Source organism: Ursus maritimus, unplaced genomic scaffold (assembly GCF_017311325.1).
Source record: "Ursus maritimus isolate PB19 unplaced genomic scaffold, ASM1731132v1 scaffold_25, whole genome shotgun sequence".
Classification (NCBI taxonomy): domain Eukaryota; kingdom Metazoa; phylum Chordata; class Mammalia; order Carnivora; family Ursidae; genus Ursus; species Ursus maritimus.
In genome coordinates this window covers 13,973,586-13,990,294 of record NW_024425008.1, presented here as the reverse complement: position 1 = coordinate 13,990,294, position 16,709 = coordinate 13,973,586, and the positions used below count along the sequence as shown (strand labels likewise).

General features: G+C 37.4%; 1 protein-coding gene across 4 annotated transcripts in view; it reads right to left on the bottom strand.

Annotated features, from left to right (window-relative positions):
• Positions 1 to 16,709, bottom strand: part of EML5 (EMAP like 5) — a 168,077-nt gene that overhangs the window by 30,436 nt on the left and 120,932 nt on the right. For 2 of the 4 annotated variants that reach the window (XM_040641559.1, XM_040641562.1), the window contains exons 24-27: positions 10,727 to 10,815; positions 9,449 to 9,625; positions 7,701 to 7,902; positions 6,699 to 6,825 (exon numbers count right to left, since the gene is read on the bottom strand). In XM_040641559.1, the coding sequence (XP_040497493.1) occupies positions 6,699 to 6,825; positions 7,701 to 7,902; positions 9,449 to 9,625; positions 10,727 to 10,815 (595 nt within the window). Of the gene's footprint in view, positions 1 to 1,572; positions 1,582 to 3,182; positions 3,198 to 6,698; positions 6,826 to 7,700; positions 7,903 to 9,448; positions 9,626 to 10,726; positions 10,816 to 16,709 lie in introns of all 4 variants that reach the window. The other 2 variants (XM_040641561.1, XM_040641560.1) reach the window with 2 other exon arrangements.

Below are 16,709 nucleotides of genomic sequence, written 5' to 3'. Positions count from 1 at the left end.
AAACCCTTTAATTAAAAAAGCCCACCTCATTTGGTTTATTTTTATCTCAGATAATCATTATTCAAATGTTTAATACCCTGAACACTGAATCTAAATCAATCATGCTATCAACTCCCCCTTCCAAATTTTATTTTATTTTTTTTTAAAGATTTTATTTATTCATTTGACAGAGATAGAGACAGCCAGCGAGAGAGGGAACACAAGCAGGGGGAGTGGGAGAGGAAGAAGCAGGCTTCCAGCAGAGGAGCCTGATGTGGGGCTCGATCCCATAACGCCTGGATCACGCCCTGAGCCGAAGGCAGACGCTTAACCGCTGTGCCACCCAGGCGCCCCCCCCTTCCAAATTTTAAGTTAATATTCGATTTGTAACAACTAAAGTAGAAAATGACATGAAATGACTTTGCTATGGGAAAAAAAAATCCATCATGTGATTAAGTGTATAAAATTAAAGGATGAAAACATATTTGCATTTTCATAAGGATTTCCAGGATACACATCTATAAAAGTGACGGAAGTGCTCCATCTTGAACACGCACTATAAAAGAAGTGCGTGTATTCATACAGGACGTGAAGTAGTACGTAGAAGTGAGTATGGCTGGTGACATAAAAATTACATGCACTTAACAAGAGTATAAAAAGAACTCTTCAAGTTATTACAGAAAGTTTGGTTTCAAACCTTTTTCATACGCTTTGAATGTAAGTAATAAATATAATTTGATTTATAACATTTACCATTTAAAAATGTTTCTCTTAGGGCCTATTTATTTATTTAGAGAGGGAGAGAATCTCAAACAGGCTCCATGCACACTCTGAGGTGGGGCTTGATCTCATGACCCTGAGATCATGGCCTGAGCTGAAATCAAGAGTCTGTCACTTAACCAGCTAAGCCACCCAGGCGCCCCTTCTTAGGGCCATTTTAAAGAATGATAGCAGCCTTGGTCTTTCATCTAAGTCAGTTTTGTTGGTGAACATCATTCAGTGTTACCATCTGACAGCTTTAACTGTAACACAAACAACAAACAGGTAATTTCTTTTTTTTTTTTTTTTAAGATTTTTATTTATTCGACAGAGAGAGACAGCCAGCGAGAGACGGAACACAAGCAGGGGGAGTGGGAGAGGAAGAAGCAGGCTTCCAGCAGAGGAGCCTGATGTGGGGCTCGATCCCATAACGCCTGGATCACGCCCTGAGCCGAAGGCAGACACTTAACGACTGAGCCACCCAGGTGCCCCCAAACAGGTAATTTCTATCCATACAAACCTGTGTAACAGTTAAGTGTATTTTAATTTTTTTTAAAGATAACTTAGATAATATATATTATTGTTTAAATAAAGTTATACAACTTCTAAAATTATACAAGCTGCACAAATAAAGTTTTGGTAAAGCAATTACTTATGGGGCAGAAACCCAGTAACTAAGATGCTGTTCATTTCAGTGATACTGATTTCAATGGAGAAAAACACTGAAAACTGTGAACAGAGGTAAAGAACACCAAGTAACATTAATGGTAAATATGACAGATGATAAAAATACAAAATTAGGTCTCATAAAGTATAACAAAGAGTGAGGATTACCTGGAACCTCTTTTTAGCAGCAGATAAAAAGGGAAAAGATTACAACACAGTTTTGAATTTAAAACACTAGTAAAATACTTCTGTAATAAAATATTTTTACAAGTTTAATGCAGATAAAACATACCGCATATATTAAAGGTCTATTGTTTTTATTTATTACTGCATAAAAGGCTAAAGTTACTCCATTAATGGCAGGGAAATCAGAAGAAGGTGAAAAAAGAAAAATGAGAATTGAACATGTTCCATGTTGTAAACTTCAAAGCTTACCATTCTTATTTTTCTACAGTGCATTCTGAATTTCAAACAAAATACTAAAGCTTATCTTTGCTCTTAAGTGTAGTAGTAAAATGGTAACAATCAACTTAAAAGGCTGGTCATACTGGAGATGCTATTAAAGAAACTGTCTAAGGAGGTGAAGCAACCCCTCCTCTGACCCAGGAGGGTTTCTCAGTCAACCAGTTCAACCTAGCAGGCAAAGTGAGTCACTCAAGATCATGCTAAGCTATGGGATTTTGCTAGTAAAGGAGGAACTTAAAAGAATCCCTTTAACAACACAATGACCAAAAGAGAATTGGAAGAGATCACAAAAGTCATCTCGTCCACCCTCCTACTGAAACCAGGAAACGTCTTTATATGTCTAGAACCTCCCTTTGTAGCACAGACAACAAATGGTTATCTAAGCTCTCATGAAAACTGCTTATGAAAGGGAGGTCCTTTCTCCATAAAAGTCACTCACACCCATGACAGCAATTGTATCTCCACTTAGCTCTGTTTTCAAACAAGTGACTCCCACTGTAAATTGTCAGTGTCCCTTTAAAATGCAGAGATCAGTCCTTGAATAAACTACTTCAGATCTGAGGCTAGATCTGAATGTTTTGTGAAAATAGTCTAAGATATATGGGCCTTTTTAGAAGTCACATCACACTCTATCTTAGGTAGACTCCTATCTTTGTACATATCACCCCTGTTTAAAACAAATAATGAATTTCTGCTGTCTACCAAATAAATTAAGGAGTGCCTTATATCTAAGTTCCTGTACAATCTGGTCTCCTATCTTTTTCATCTTTATCTCCCAGCGTTTACCTATTGGTACCTTTTACTCTAAAATAGACTTTTTCCACACTGTCTTGTTTCAGAAACTGCCTGACGACGTTCATCTCGCTAAAGCTAGTTGTGAAAGTGCCCCACAGAGCCCTTTTATGCACATACCATTTTATTAAACAAATACCATCATTGCCCTATGTTAATGTTTTTAAATGAATGTATAAATATACATTAAATGAAGCTAACAGGCTTATAAACTGCATAATTTTTCACTGATAAATATGTGTGGGTAACTATTTTTATAAACCTCTGAAACTTAAGGAATAACTAAAACTGTCTGGAGTTTGTTTTAAAACCAAACGATCACATGAAGAGCCTCACAGCACCCACAGGCTGCACATGTAAACGCAACTTTTCTGTAGGACTTGGTTCATTTTCTAATTCTTTCTTGACAAATACAGTTCCATGTTTTATAGGGAAAAAATCAGTACCTTAAAATACAATAAAGATCAAAACAGAACAAAGAATAAATAATGGAATAAAATATTTTATTTAATAAAACTTACCTTACTACCCCCTGCCTTCGAAAGGAAAACGGAAAAAAAGAAACACTGATGACGAATAACTGATGAATAAAATGCAGCAGGTAAGTAAACAGAATAAAGGCAACAGCAACAGGATTCTAAGGAAATACAAAAATGCCTATATTTTATGCTCCACTGTTCTGAATATTTGTATTAAAAAATACTGGAAGTTTGATTGACAACTACTTTAAATACATAAGATTTGCTACAAAAAGAAAAACATAAAATTATTATAGTCATTTAGGAAAAAAGGCCCCACAAAAGCAACCAAGTAGTTACAAATGTCACCCAAAACCTTTCAAGTGGATGCTTGACAAGCATTTGTTTTCACTGTTTATAAAATGTTTCATATTTGATAGCAATATATTTTACTTAAAATACAAAAATGTTTATAGAGACTATAATATCTCCTCACACATATATGCAAAGTTGGTAAAAAGAAGTATCTTCACTTTTTTCTCCTTTGATTCTCTCATTTTATGAAAATGAAGACTCCTTTTTTTTTTTTTTATAAGATTTTATTTATTTATGTGACAGAGACAGCCAGCGAGAGAGGGAACACAGCAGGGGGAGTGGGAGAGGAAGAAGCAGGCTCACAGCGGAGGAGCCCGATGTGGGACTCGATCCTGGCACGCCGCCGGGATCACACCCTGAGCCGAATCACACCCTGAGCCGAAGGCAGACGCCTTAACGACTGAGCTACCCAGGCACCCCAAAAATGAAGACTCCTAACTCTGAGTCATTTTGGACTCTGGCCTTAGCATTTTCAAAAGAATTCAGCAGAGTTGAAATTATAAAATAAACTGAGAACAAATGCAAAATAATTTCAAAAATAATTTTGAAAATGTTAGCTGTAAAAAATGCAAGCAAAGAATATGAGAGCATCAAGCATTTTTCACAGGCAGAAAAATATTTCCATCTGTCAGAATTTGGTTCACTTCACTAATAAGGGAGGAATTTTAAGATTTTACCATGAATGACGCCCTGTACATTAAAATTCGGTCACATATTCTGATCTACCTAATTTATCTGATATTTTTCTTAAAAAATAAATAAATGAAAAAGATTTATGGGAATGTCCAGAATTCCTTCCTCCCTATAGCACACTTTTCACTTTTCATTACCTGTGAGATATAACTGAAGTAATTTTAAGCACTATACTGCACATATTAGGAACATACACATTTGCAAACTTACATGTATTTCTCTGATTAATAAATATACAGATACTGTTCACTACTTTGTGGATATTTAATTTCAGAAACTGTTTCAGTTTATTTCCCTCGGGTGACTCTCTATTTCATTTGCAGGGAGGGGTGGTAAAGACTTACTACCTAAATTCTTTATAAACATTATATTTCATTTTATAAAATACTCCATAAGTTAGTGACTATAAGGCTCATTTAACCTCTAAGGAAACAGAGGCTTAGAGGTAACAAATAGTTTTTCAAGGCGACACAAGAGGAAAATTATAAAAATTAGTATTGTAACCCATTTGCCTGACTCCAAAAACCACATCCTTTGCACTATAATATACTGCCTCCCACCAGACCACTTCAACTTTGAATCTTGATATTTAGATTAGGGTATGCTCAGCTTTCTTAAAATATTTCTCCATTTATTTATTTTTATTTATTTCTTTTGTTTTCTTTTGTTTTTTTAAAGATTTTATTTATTTGTCAGAACACAAGCAGGGGGAGCAGCAGGCAGGGGGAGGGGGAGAAACAGGCTCCCCGCTGAGCAGCCTGGTGCGGGGCTCGGGGCTCGGCTCGGTCCTGAGCCAAAGGCAGCCGCTTAACCAAACTGAGCCACCCAGGTGTCCCAAAACGTAGCTCTAATTTAATACTTTGCCTTTTTTTTTTTAAGGTTTTATTTATTTATTCGACAGAGATAGAGACAGCAAGCGAGAGAGGGAACACAGCAGGGGGAGTGGGAGAGGAAGAAGCAGGCTCCCAGTGGAGGAGCCTGATGTGGGGCTCGATCCCAGGACCCTGGGATCACGCCCTGAGCCGAAGGCAGACGCTTAACGACTGAGCTACCCAGGTGCCCCAATACTTTGCCTCTTTATACGTGATGACAAAACGGATAATAACCCTCTACCTCCTATCCGTAAAGGTGACACCAATGCTCTTATTTGAGTACTCATCAGCAAATGCGCACCTGGAAGAGGAGCTGTGGACACGTCATGACTCAACACTCCCCCTAGAACTTCTGTGGGAACCTGTGTGGCTAGTCAGCTCAGAGACCCTCTAGATCCCGCTTCTCCGTCAGGAACGTGCACCTCACCCTTCCAGTTCCGTCCTTCTCCCTGAACATTAAGCCCGTAGTGCACACTCAGACCCCTCTGCCAGGGCTTCCTTGTACTGTCATCTCTATTTAGCTGAGCCCCAGGGGTCTTCAGCACAACCCTCTCTGACTAGACGTTCACTCGAATTTTCCACGAATTCTGTTCAATGTGAGTGAACTCCCTTTCATTTTTAACTTTTCCCTCAAATATTCTTACCAACTTCTCATAACAAAGTTTTCTTCAACACATCTTTGGACAGAAGAGTTCACTGCTGTTCCCACCTCCCACTCCTTCTTGGTTCCTCACTGCAGTTTCTGGATAATTTTTCCTTTATCATTTCTTAAAAACTCTTCACTTCTGAAGTCCATGTCATTCACTGACCTATACACCTCTTTACTGTCTTCCATATTCCCTGATGATTTTAAACGCATCATGCTATGTTCACAGAATTGATCTGTCCATCTAACTCAGAGACTTTATTAAAAACTTCTCTCTCCTTTTATAAAATTGCTGTGGGCATAGCCTTTATTTCTGATGTGCTGCTTCCAGACAAAGACCAGTAATTCCCATTCTCTAATGGGAAGCTATACTTCAATCTGCCTTCTGGAAATTTTTTAAATTATTTTTTAAAGATTTTATTTATTTGATAGAGCGAGAGAGCACAAGTAGGGCGAGCAATAGAGGGAGAAGGAGCAGAGACTCCCCATGGAGCAGGAGCCTGATGTGGGGCTCAATCCCAGGACCGGGACCATGACCTGAGCTGAAAGCAGACGCTTAACCATCTGAGCCACCCAGGCGCCCCTGGAAAAATTTTTAAATAATGATTTTCTATCCTTGATTAAGGGCACATGGATAAAAATGCCTTTTCAAAATTTAATCCTATCTCTGCTCAGGTGCTTCCTAAAACATACTTGGTATGGGATTCAAATTTTATTATTTCCTACAACCCTCTCATATTTAATTATAAAAGTTAGCAAATAATATTCCTTTAAGCATAAACACTTTGTATATTCCCTAAACTACTTGCAAGAGACAGTGTCACCACCAAAAAGTATTTAAGGACAAACAAGTTTTCTAAGAGATGCTGGGAGCTGGAAAATGCAAGAGTACTATTGCTACTTAGTTTTTACAAAAATTCATTCAGTTAAACAATATGTTCAATTTTCACACCAATATATTTTTCTTCATCTAGTTTTAAATTTGATTGTTACCTCTCATCAACTGAGGGTTCCTTTTGTTGCAAATGAGGCTTGACTCCAAACATTGGGCGAATATTTGTTGATAAGGCTCTAATGGTGTAGCTGATTTCATTCTCCCTTGTAACATCACTGTCATAGCCTGCCATCAAAACATAAGAATTATTCTCTAAGTTACAACGGAGGAGTTCTATTATGATCCTATAAATTGGATACAAGGATGTTCAACAATATGAAATAAATAGTGTCATAGCCAAATTATGAAATAATATACAGCCAGTAAAAGTGATATAGAATAATGATATGTAACAATGTTTCCAAAATATTACTGAGATAACAGTCTATAAAATATAAATTCAATATATTTTTGTTAAAAAATATAATGTATATAAATGCACATCCCCTGTGGAAAGACCTCAATATGTTAACAGAAGTTACCTCTGAGTGGTTAAATTATGGATGCTGTGTTTATTTTTACTGCAAAATGTATTTTCTAATTTTTCTATAAAGAGCTGGTATTATTTGCATATTAGGAAAAGATAAAAATCATTTTAAAATATGAGGTTCAATACCATAAAAATTTTCAAAAGACTTTATTTCTTTATTTGAGGGAGACAGAGAGAGCACGAGTGGGGGGAGAGGCAGAGGGAGAAGCAGACTCCCTGCTGAGCAGGGAGCCCGATACGGGGCCTGATCCCAGGTCCCTGGGGTCATGAACTGAGCTGAAGGCAGACACTTAACTGACTGAGCCCTCGAGGTGCCCCACCATGAAATTTATTTTAACAGTACTTACTTAAAGTAGGATTATCATACTTTGTAGATGAAGAATATTTAAGTCATCAATATATGCCAGGCTGTTATTTTTGAGGCATAAAACCAATTTTGGTGTTAAACAGACCACAAAGACTAAAACCACAATTACTCAAACATTATGATTACTTGTATAACTGCTGTAGTTTAAATCAGTTGTGCTAAATTGTTTCTGTGTTTTTATTAAAATATTTTAAAATGACATACCCCCATCTTCTTCCGAATCTGTATCAGATTCTTCACTATCACAAGGCCTTTTTTCTCGATAGCCCTCCATTTCATTCGTCCAAACCATTAAAGACATATCTGCACCTCCTAAGGTAACCAACATGCTGTCATCATAAGTCCAGCGAACATTTGTGACATGTGTGCTATGGGCCACATACCTCTTAAACTTTCCAAATTTTCCCTAAAGATGAAAAAAAATAGAGTCTTTGAGAAATGTTACTACTTGAAAATGGTCCTATATTTAAGGCATCTATACCATCTAGAAAGCTGGAACTGAAGTTTCTGACCAATAAATGCCTTATTGGAACACATTCTTATCAATTAAGGTTCTGCCACGTAAGTGTATCTAAAACAGGGACGCGTGGAGTATTTCCTCAGATGCCTGGGTTCTCTGTGAGAATTTTTAAACTTGTGTTTTCATTTCAACGCTGATCTAAAAATATAAATATGAGCAGCTATTTAAGATCTATATCATAATATGATTTTAGTGCCCTATTTCAAATTTATACTTATGTTCCTGCCAGATTATAATATACAGTTGACCCCTGAAGAACACAGGTTTGAACTGCACAAGTCCACTTACATGCAGATATTTTTTGATAAACACAGTACAGCACTGTAAATGTATTTTCTCTTATTTTCATAATAATAATAATATCATTGTTTTTGTAATCACATTTTCTTTTCTCTAGCTTATTATAAGAATACAGTATATAGGGGCTCCTGGGTGGCTCAGTCAGTTGAGTGTCTGCCTTTGGCTCAGGTCACGATACCGGTGTCCTGGGATTGAGCCCCGCATCAGGCTCCCTGCTCAGCGGGGGAGCCTGCTTCTCTCTCCCTCTGCCTGCTGCTCCCCCTGCTTGTGTTCTGTCTCTGTGTCAAATAAATAAATAAATAAATCTTTTTAAAAATACAGTACATAATACATAAACATATAAAATATGTGTTGACTTTATGTTATTGGTGAGGCTTCCAGTTAACAGTAGACTATTAGTAAAGTTTTTGGTGAGTCAATGGTTATATGCAGATTTTTGTGCAGGGGTTGGTATCACTAACTCCCATATTGTTCAAGGGTCAACTGTATATCTAAATCAGTGACAATTAAGAAATAAATGCATCTGGACTTGATATATGAATTTTATTTTACTAAATGAAAGCCTAATGTTGCCCAGTAGCTTGAATAGAGGAAAGCACTAAGAGAATTTAATCATCACACAGCACACCACAGCATGGGCACATAGCACCCCAAAGAGTCTGTGCGGTCTAGTTTTAGCAAAATAACATCATTCATTACATTGAATCAATGCTGTCTATTTTAATCTTATAGGTGTTGTGTTTATAGTATTTTGGATCTAATGGTTGAAACATTTCAAAATTTAGAACTGTAAATATAAAGTTTGTGTTTACTGTTAATGGTATATATTCAATCAAAAGAATACCAAAATTATTTAAGTTAATATTAGGGATAAATGTTTCCTTTAAAAGGGATATTTACATTACTCAATACTGAGAAGCACTGTACAATAGGACTTAAGGCATGGAATCATAAATTATAAGACTACTCCTAAATAAAAGCTACAAATATGTCCAAAAAAGTATATATAATTCTAAACCCTTCATATTACACATGTAATATTCATATTACAACAATGAAATACTATGAAAGGGCATTACCTTAACCATTTTTATAATTATGATCATTAGGGGAGTTAAAGAAAAACACATACTTTAGCAGGATATCTAAATAACTTCACAAATCCCAAATCATCCCCAGTAGCTAGGACCATTTTGTCACTGGTGAGGCAAGAAGCAGTTATGTCTGTGACTTCTCCAATTACTGGCCAAATTCCCTCACAGCATAAACCAAGCACACTTGTCCATGATGCCCAACAAATTTTTTCTACCTAAAAAGGAAAAAAGGCTGTAAGTTTATAATATCTAAACCTTAAGAACGGACAACAAAAATCTGAATATTTTTCTTTATAATTAGATACGTCACAAGTAAAATTAAAATTTTAATAAAAACAGTTAAATTATTAGTTGTCTTGGTTTTGTAGCTTCCCAAGTCTGCTACTTCCTGTAGAAAAAATGTAACATAACATTATTCAAGATGTACTTATTATGTACCCACTGCGTGTTCTAGATGTTGAGCATTCAGTGCTGATAAATAAGACCATTTCTGCTCTTAGAATAATTGATAAGTCTATACTTCATGTCTAAATTTCTAATACTTTAGAGGCTTGTTTTCCAATTAATCATTATTGGACATTAAGAACCTTTACTTACAGTCCCTCTCCTTATTAAGCCACTTTCATATTAAATTTGTTTAGCCTCTCTTCCTTGGTCACATTAAAAAATTTGGCTAATACTGTCAGTAACAAAACGAAACACATTTTTTCTTTTTTCTTTTCTTTAAACAGGAATTTGCCAACAAGCATCTTAGGCATATAGGTTCCAAAAGATTTGACAGACAAGCAGTGCTCCCATCTAAGATAGCATGTCTTCTATTTGCCTCGTGTCCTCTGATGAAAGTAACTGGACTGGAGCACGGCTAGACATAAAAGTTGATTTTCCCTCCAACTCCCCCCACCTTTTTTTTTTTTTTTTTTTTTTAGAGAGTGTGCGTGCACGCAAGTGCAAGTAAGGGTGGGTTGGGGGTGGTGGGTGGGGAGAGGACAGAGAGAATCTCAAGCAGGCTCCATGGTGCACCTGACACAGGGCTCCATCTCACCACCCTGAGATCATGACCTGAGCCGAAATCAAGAGTCAGACACTTAATTAAACAACTGAGCCACCCAGGCGCCTGTTTTATTCCTTTTCTTAATACAGCATCTTTTCCTTTAACTCATCTAATACTCTAGGCCAGTAAAATAATCTCGCAGAAAGAATAGCCATGATTTGAATAATGTGAGAACAGGCTTCATGTGTAAATGACAGAAGGTGGGCATCAGTGTTCTAACCACTTAGTCATATCAACAACATTGCAAGCACTATTATCTTCCTACCTCCACACTGGGGATGGTTTGTTTTTTCCCTCTGGGAGCTTCAAAGAATAACTGTTCTTTAGCACCAGTGTTGACCTGTAAAAGCTTTCCTTAAAAAAAAAAAAAAAATTAAAAATATATACATATATAAAATATAAAAATTTCTATATAGTTAATGGGACGTTTACCTTTTTAAAATATTTTCTTTCATGATTTATTATGAAATTTAAATTGTTTTATAATTGTAAAATTAAATTGTTTCATTAATGTAAAATTACAGTCAATCCTATTTAAAAGCACTCAGTGAACATTACGTATTTTTTTTTACCACCTTTCTCCCATTAAATTATTTTTTTTAAATTCCAGTGTAGATAAGTGTTATATTAATTTTAGGTGTGCAATATAGTGATTCGACAATTCTATACATTACTCAGTGCTCATCACAAGTGTACTCTTCATCATGCCCTTTGCCTGTTTCACCCATCTTCTCATCCCCCCCTTTTCTTAAAGTTTTATTCATTTTAAGTAATCTCTACACCCAATGTGGATCTCAAATTCACAACGAGATCAAGAGTCACATGCTCTACCAACTGAATCAGCCAGGCACCCCAGTATTTTATTATTTTTGGTGTAATTGTAAATGGGATTGTTTTCTTAATTTCTCTTTCTGCTGCCTCATTAGTTGATAGAAATGCAACAGATTTCTGTATATTGATTTTGGATCCTTTGACCTTACTGAATATGTTTATTAGTTCTAGTAGTTTTTTGGTGGAGTCTTTAGAGTTTTCCATATATCATACCCATGTCATCTGCAAAGAGTAAAGTTTTACCTCTTCCTTACCCAATTTGGATTTTTTTTTTCTTTTTCTTCTGTCATTGCTGTGGCTAGGACTTCTAATACTATGTTTAATAAAAGTGGTAAGAGCGGATGTCCTTGCCTTGTTCCTGACCTTACAGGGAAAGCTCCCAGTTTTTCGCCATTAAGTATGATGTTAGCTGGGGGTTTTTCATATATGGTCTTTGTGGTTGAGGTATGTTCCCTCTAAACCTACTCTGTTGAGGGTTTTCATCATTAATGGATATTGTACTTTATCAAATGCTTCTTCTATATTTATTCAAATGATAATAAGGTTTTTATCCTTTCTCTTTTTGATGTGACATATTGATTGATCTGTGAATATTAAGCCCCACCTGTATTCCAGGAATAAATTCCACGAGATTGTGAGAGTGATTTTAATTAAATTATTGTTGGATTTGGTTTGCTAATATTTTGTTGAGGATTACTGCATCTGTATTTATCAAAGATATTGGCCTGTAGTTCTCTTTTTTTTGTGGTGTCTTTATCCGGTTTTGGTATCGAGGTAATGCTGGCCTCAGAGAATGAATTTGGAAGCTTTCTTTCCTCTTCTGTTTTTTGGAAAAGTTTGAGAAGAACAAGTATTAACTCTTCTTTAAGTGTTTGATAGAATTCACCTGTGAAGCTGTCTAGTCCTGGACTTTGGCTTTTTGGGAGTTTTTGGATTTCTGATTCAGTATCATTGCTGTTAATCAGTCTGTTCAAACTTTCTATTTCTTCCTGTTTCGGTTTTGATAGGTTATATGTTTTTAGGAATTTAACCATTTCTTCTAGGTTGTCATATATTTTGGCATATTATTTTTCATACTATTCTATTACAATCCTTTGTATTTCTATGGTGTCAGTTATTATTTCTCTTCTTTCCCTTCTGATTTTGAGTTCTCTCTCTCTCTCTTTTTTTTTTTTTTGGATGAACGTGGCTAGAGGTTTAGCAATTTTGTTGATCTTTTCAAAGAACTAGCTCCTGGTTTCATTGATATGGTCTATTGTTTCTTTAGTTTCTCTTTTATTTCTGCTCTATTATTATTTACTTCCTTCTGCTGGATTTGGGTTTTGTTTGTTCTTTTTCTATCTTCTTTAGGTGTAGGGTTAGGGTGTTTGAGATTTTTCTTACTTCTTAAAGCAGGCCTGTTTTGCTATAAACTTCCCTCTTAGAACTGCTTTTGTTGCATACCAAAGATTTTGGATTACTGTATTTTCATTTTCATCGTCTCCATGTATTTTTTATTTTCTTCTTTGATTTCTTGGTTGATCCAACATTGTTTAGTAGCATGTTATTTAACCTCCATGTATTTGTATTCTTTCCAGTTTTTCTTTCTTTTAATTTCTAGTTTCATGGCATTATGATCAGAAAAGATGCATGGTATGATTTCAAACTTTTGAATTGTTGAGACTTGTTTTATGTCCTAATACGTTACCTATTCTGGAGAATGTTCGATATGCACTTGAAAATAAAGTGCATTCTGCTGTTTGGGGATGGAATGATCTAAATATACCTGTTAAATCCATCTGGTCCTGTGTCATTCAAAGCCACTGTTTCCTTGTTGATTTCATTTGGATCTATCCATCGATGTAAGTGGGGTGAAGTCCCCCACTTTTTTTGTATTATTATCAATTACCTCTTTTACGTTTGTTATGAACTGCTTTATGTATTTAGGTACTCCCACGTTGGGTGCAGAAGTATTTACAACTGTTATATCTTTTCGTTGGATTGTTCCCTTTATGAATATATACTGTCCTTCTCTGCCTCTTGTTACCGTTTTTTAAAGTCTGTTTTGTCCAATGTAAGTACTGGCCACCCTGGCTTTCTTTTCACTTCCGTTTGCATAAGAAATGGTTCCCCATTCCTTCACTTTTTCTTTTTTTTTTTTTTTTTTTAATTTAAATTCAATTAGCCAACATACAGCAGTACATCATTAGTTTCGGATGTAGCGTTCACTAACTCATCAGCTGCATATAACACCCAGTGCTCATCACATCACCATTCCTTTTCAATCTGCATGTGTCCTTAGGTCTGAAGTAAGTCCCTTATAAGCAGGTAGCATATAGATGGGTCTTGCTTTTTTTTTTTTTTTTAAAGATTTTATTTATTTATTTGACAGAGACAGCCAGCGAGAGAGGGAACACAAGCAGGGGGAGTGGGAGAGGAAGAAGCAGGCTCATAGCGGAGGAGCCTGATGTGGGGCTCGATCCCATAACGCCGGGATCACGCCCTGAGCCGAAGGCAGACGCCTAACCGCTGTGCCACCCAGGCGCCCCGGGGTCTTGCTTTTTTAACCATTCTGTCACCCTAGTCTTTTGATTGGAGTGTTTGCCTACTTACATTCAAAGTAATTATTGATAGGTAGGTACTTATTGCCATTTGGTTACTTGTTTTTGGTTGATTTTGTAGTTCTTCTCTGTTCCTTTTTTCCTTCGCTCTCTTCTCTCATGGTTTGCTGGCTTTCTTTAGTGATATACTTGGATTCCCTTCTCTTTATTTTTTGCATATCTACTACTCGGTTTTGATTTGTTATCATTAGGTTTGTATATAACATCTTATGCTTACAGCAGTCTATTTTAAGTTGACGGTCGCTTAAGTTTGAACCCATTCTTTACTCCTCTCCCCCCTCCCTATTTTAGGTATATGGTGTCATACTTTCCCTTCCTTTTCCTTCATAAATCCCTTGACTGATTTTTATAGATGTACTTAATTTGACTGTTTCTGCGCTTCCTACTTTTCTCCCTCTAATTTATGGTCTTTTCATTCCACTGAGAGTCCCCTTTAATATTTCTTGTAGGGCTGCTTTAGTGGTCAAGAATCCCTTTATCTTTTGTCTGTCTGGGAAACTCTCTCTCCTATTCTGAGCGATAGCCTTGCTGGATAGAGTATTCTTGGCTGCAGGTTTTCTCTTTCAGCACTCTGAATATATTATGCCATTCTCTTCCGGCCTGCACAATGTCTGCTGAAAAATCAGGTGAGAGCCTTATGGAGTTTCTCTTGTACGTAACTGTCATCTTTTCTCTTGCTGCTCTTAAAATTTTCTCTTTATCACTCCTTTTTGCCATTTTAATTACTATGTGTCTTGGTGTAAACCTCCTTGGGTTGGTTTTGTTGGGGGCTTTCTGTGCCTTCTGGATCTGGATTTCTGTTTCCTTTCCCAGATTTGGGAAGTTTGCAGCTATTATTTCTTCAAATAAATTTTATGCCTCCCTTTCTCTTCTCCTTCTGGGATCCCTGTAACGCAAATGTTACTACTCTTGATGGTGTCACTGAGTTCCCCAAGTCTGTTTTCATTTATTATTACTATTTTTTCTCTCTCCTGTTCAGCTGGATTGCTTTCCATTATTATGTCCTCCAGGTCGCAGAGCCATACTTCTGCTTTCTCTAGTGTACTATTTATTCCATCTCTGTATTTTTAATTTCATTTGTTGAGTTCTTAATCTCTGATTGGTTCTTCATGTTTTCTATCTCTTTATTAAGTGTCTTATTGAGGTCATCCACTCTTTGTTCAAGTCCATTGTGTATCTTTATGACCATTACTTTAAATTCTCTATCAGGCATGTTCATCATCTCCATTTCGTTTAGCTCTCTTGCTATGATTTCGTCCTCTTCTTTCAACTGGGACGTGTTCCTATCCCCTCATGTTGTCTAATTCTGTGTGTCTGTTTCTCTGTGTTAGGAAAGTCAGCTATGTCTCCTGCTCTTGAAAGTAGTGGCCTTATGAAAAAGAGGTCCTGTGGTGCCCTGTAGCACCACGTCCCGTTTACTGGAAGCTGGCACTTCAGAAGTGTCTCGTGTGTGCTGTGCTGTTGCTGAGCAGCTTTTGCCTTCAGTCCGGTCATCTGCAATGCCTCTCTTTGCCGACTGTGGGCAGGGTTTATCCCTATGTTGTTAATGGGCCAGTCTGGGGCTACCTTGGGCTTGAGTTGAGTCAGACCAGATTTTTGCCAGAGATGAAGTAGCACCAAACTGCAGGGCACTTTCCCTGTGTTGTCACCTGAAAAGCTTTCATAGGTGGGCAGGGCTTGTGGTCAGATGAGATGTCTGCCCCCAGCCCACTGCTGGGGCTGCAGCTGGAGTAGTGTGTATCGTTATGTTCTTCTCTCCCCAGAGCGGGCGTCACTTTGGAGTGGTGCTGGTCCCTGTCAGGGCTGCTTGCACCCTGCCAGAAGTGTGGCATTGCTTTGGATGGGCTCTGGCCAAGGGTGTATTGGAGGGGGCATGTGCCCAGGAGCATGCAGTGCCAGGGTGTGTGGTATTAGCAAGGTTTGTGCAGGTCTGCTGTGGGAGGAGACTGGAACCTAGGTCTGGCTGGAGGGGATGGGTCTGCAGAATGTAGGGGTGGGGTGCATCATTAAGAAAGTTAGATGAAGAGTGTTCCTGCTTCACAGGTTCTCATAGGTGTCCCTGTGCCTACGCAAAGGACAGGGGAGGGAAACGACGCCTGCTGACTCTAGTTCTGAGAGAGTTTCCCAACTCACATGCTCTGAGGTTAATAAACAAATCCCCTTTTCACATACCCCAGGCGTTTTCCAAACTGCTGCTTCCGGGGCCCTTTGTTATGCTATGTCTTTAAGGGCAGAGACTCAGTTTCCTCTCACTCTCCTGGCTCTCCCAGAGCCAAACCCGCTGATTTTTAAAATTGTAGGTGTTAAGCCTAGAACTAATTGTAGGAACTTATGGAATTCAACCCCTCTGGTTTTCAAAACCAAATGTTTTATCTTTTCTCTGTGGGCTTCCCACTGTGATTGTCTATTTCTTTCCCCTCTCCATGCCCACAGTGTCCCTCCTCCGTCCTGCAGACAGTCCCATGAATCCATTTACCTCCCAACTGCATCTCTGTCCTTCCTACCCTCTTCATGTGGCCTCTTCTCTACACTGGGCTGTGGAGAATCTGTTCTGCCAGTCTTCAGGTCGTTTTCTGGGTTATTTACACTGATGTGGGTGTTAGTTGTATCTGAGACAAGGTGAGTCTAACACCCTCCTACTTAGCTGTCTTCCCCGGAAGTAGAATGTTTAACTTTTATGGGAAAAATTAAGCTTAAACATAAAAACCATTTTCCTCACAGTCAACCACATAATTAATTCTTAAATGGTTTAATTTTTGTGTACGTATATACATAAAAACTATTTCTGTTGTTAGGCATATAAAAAACCCTAGAAAT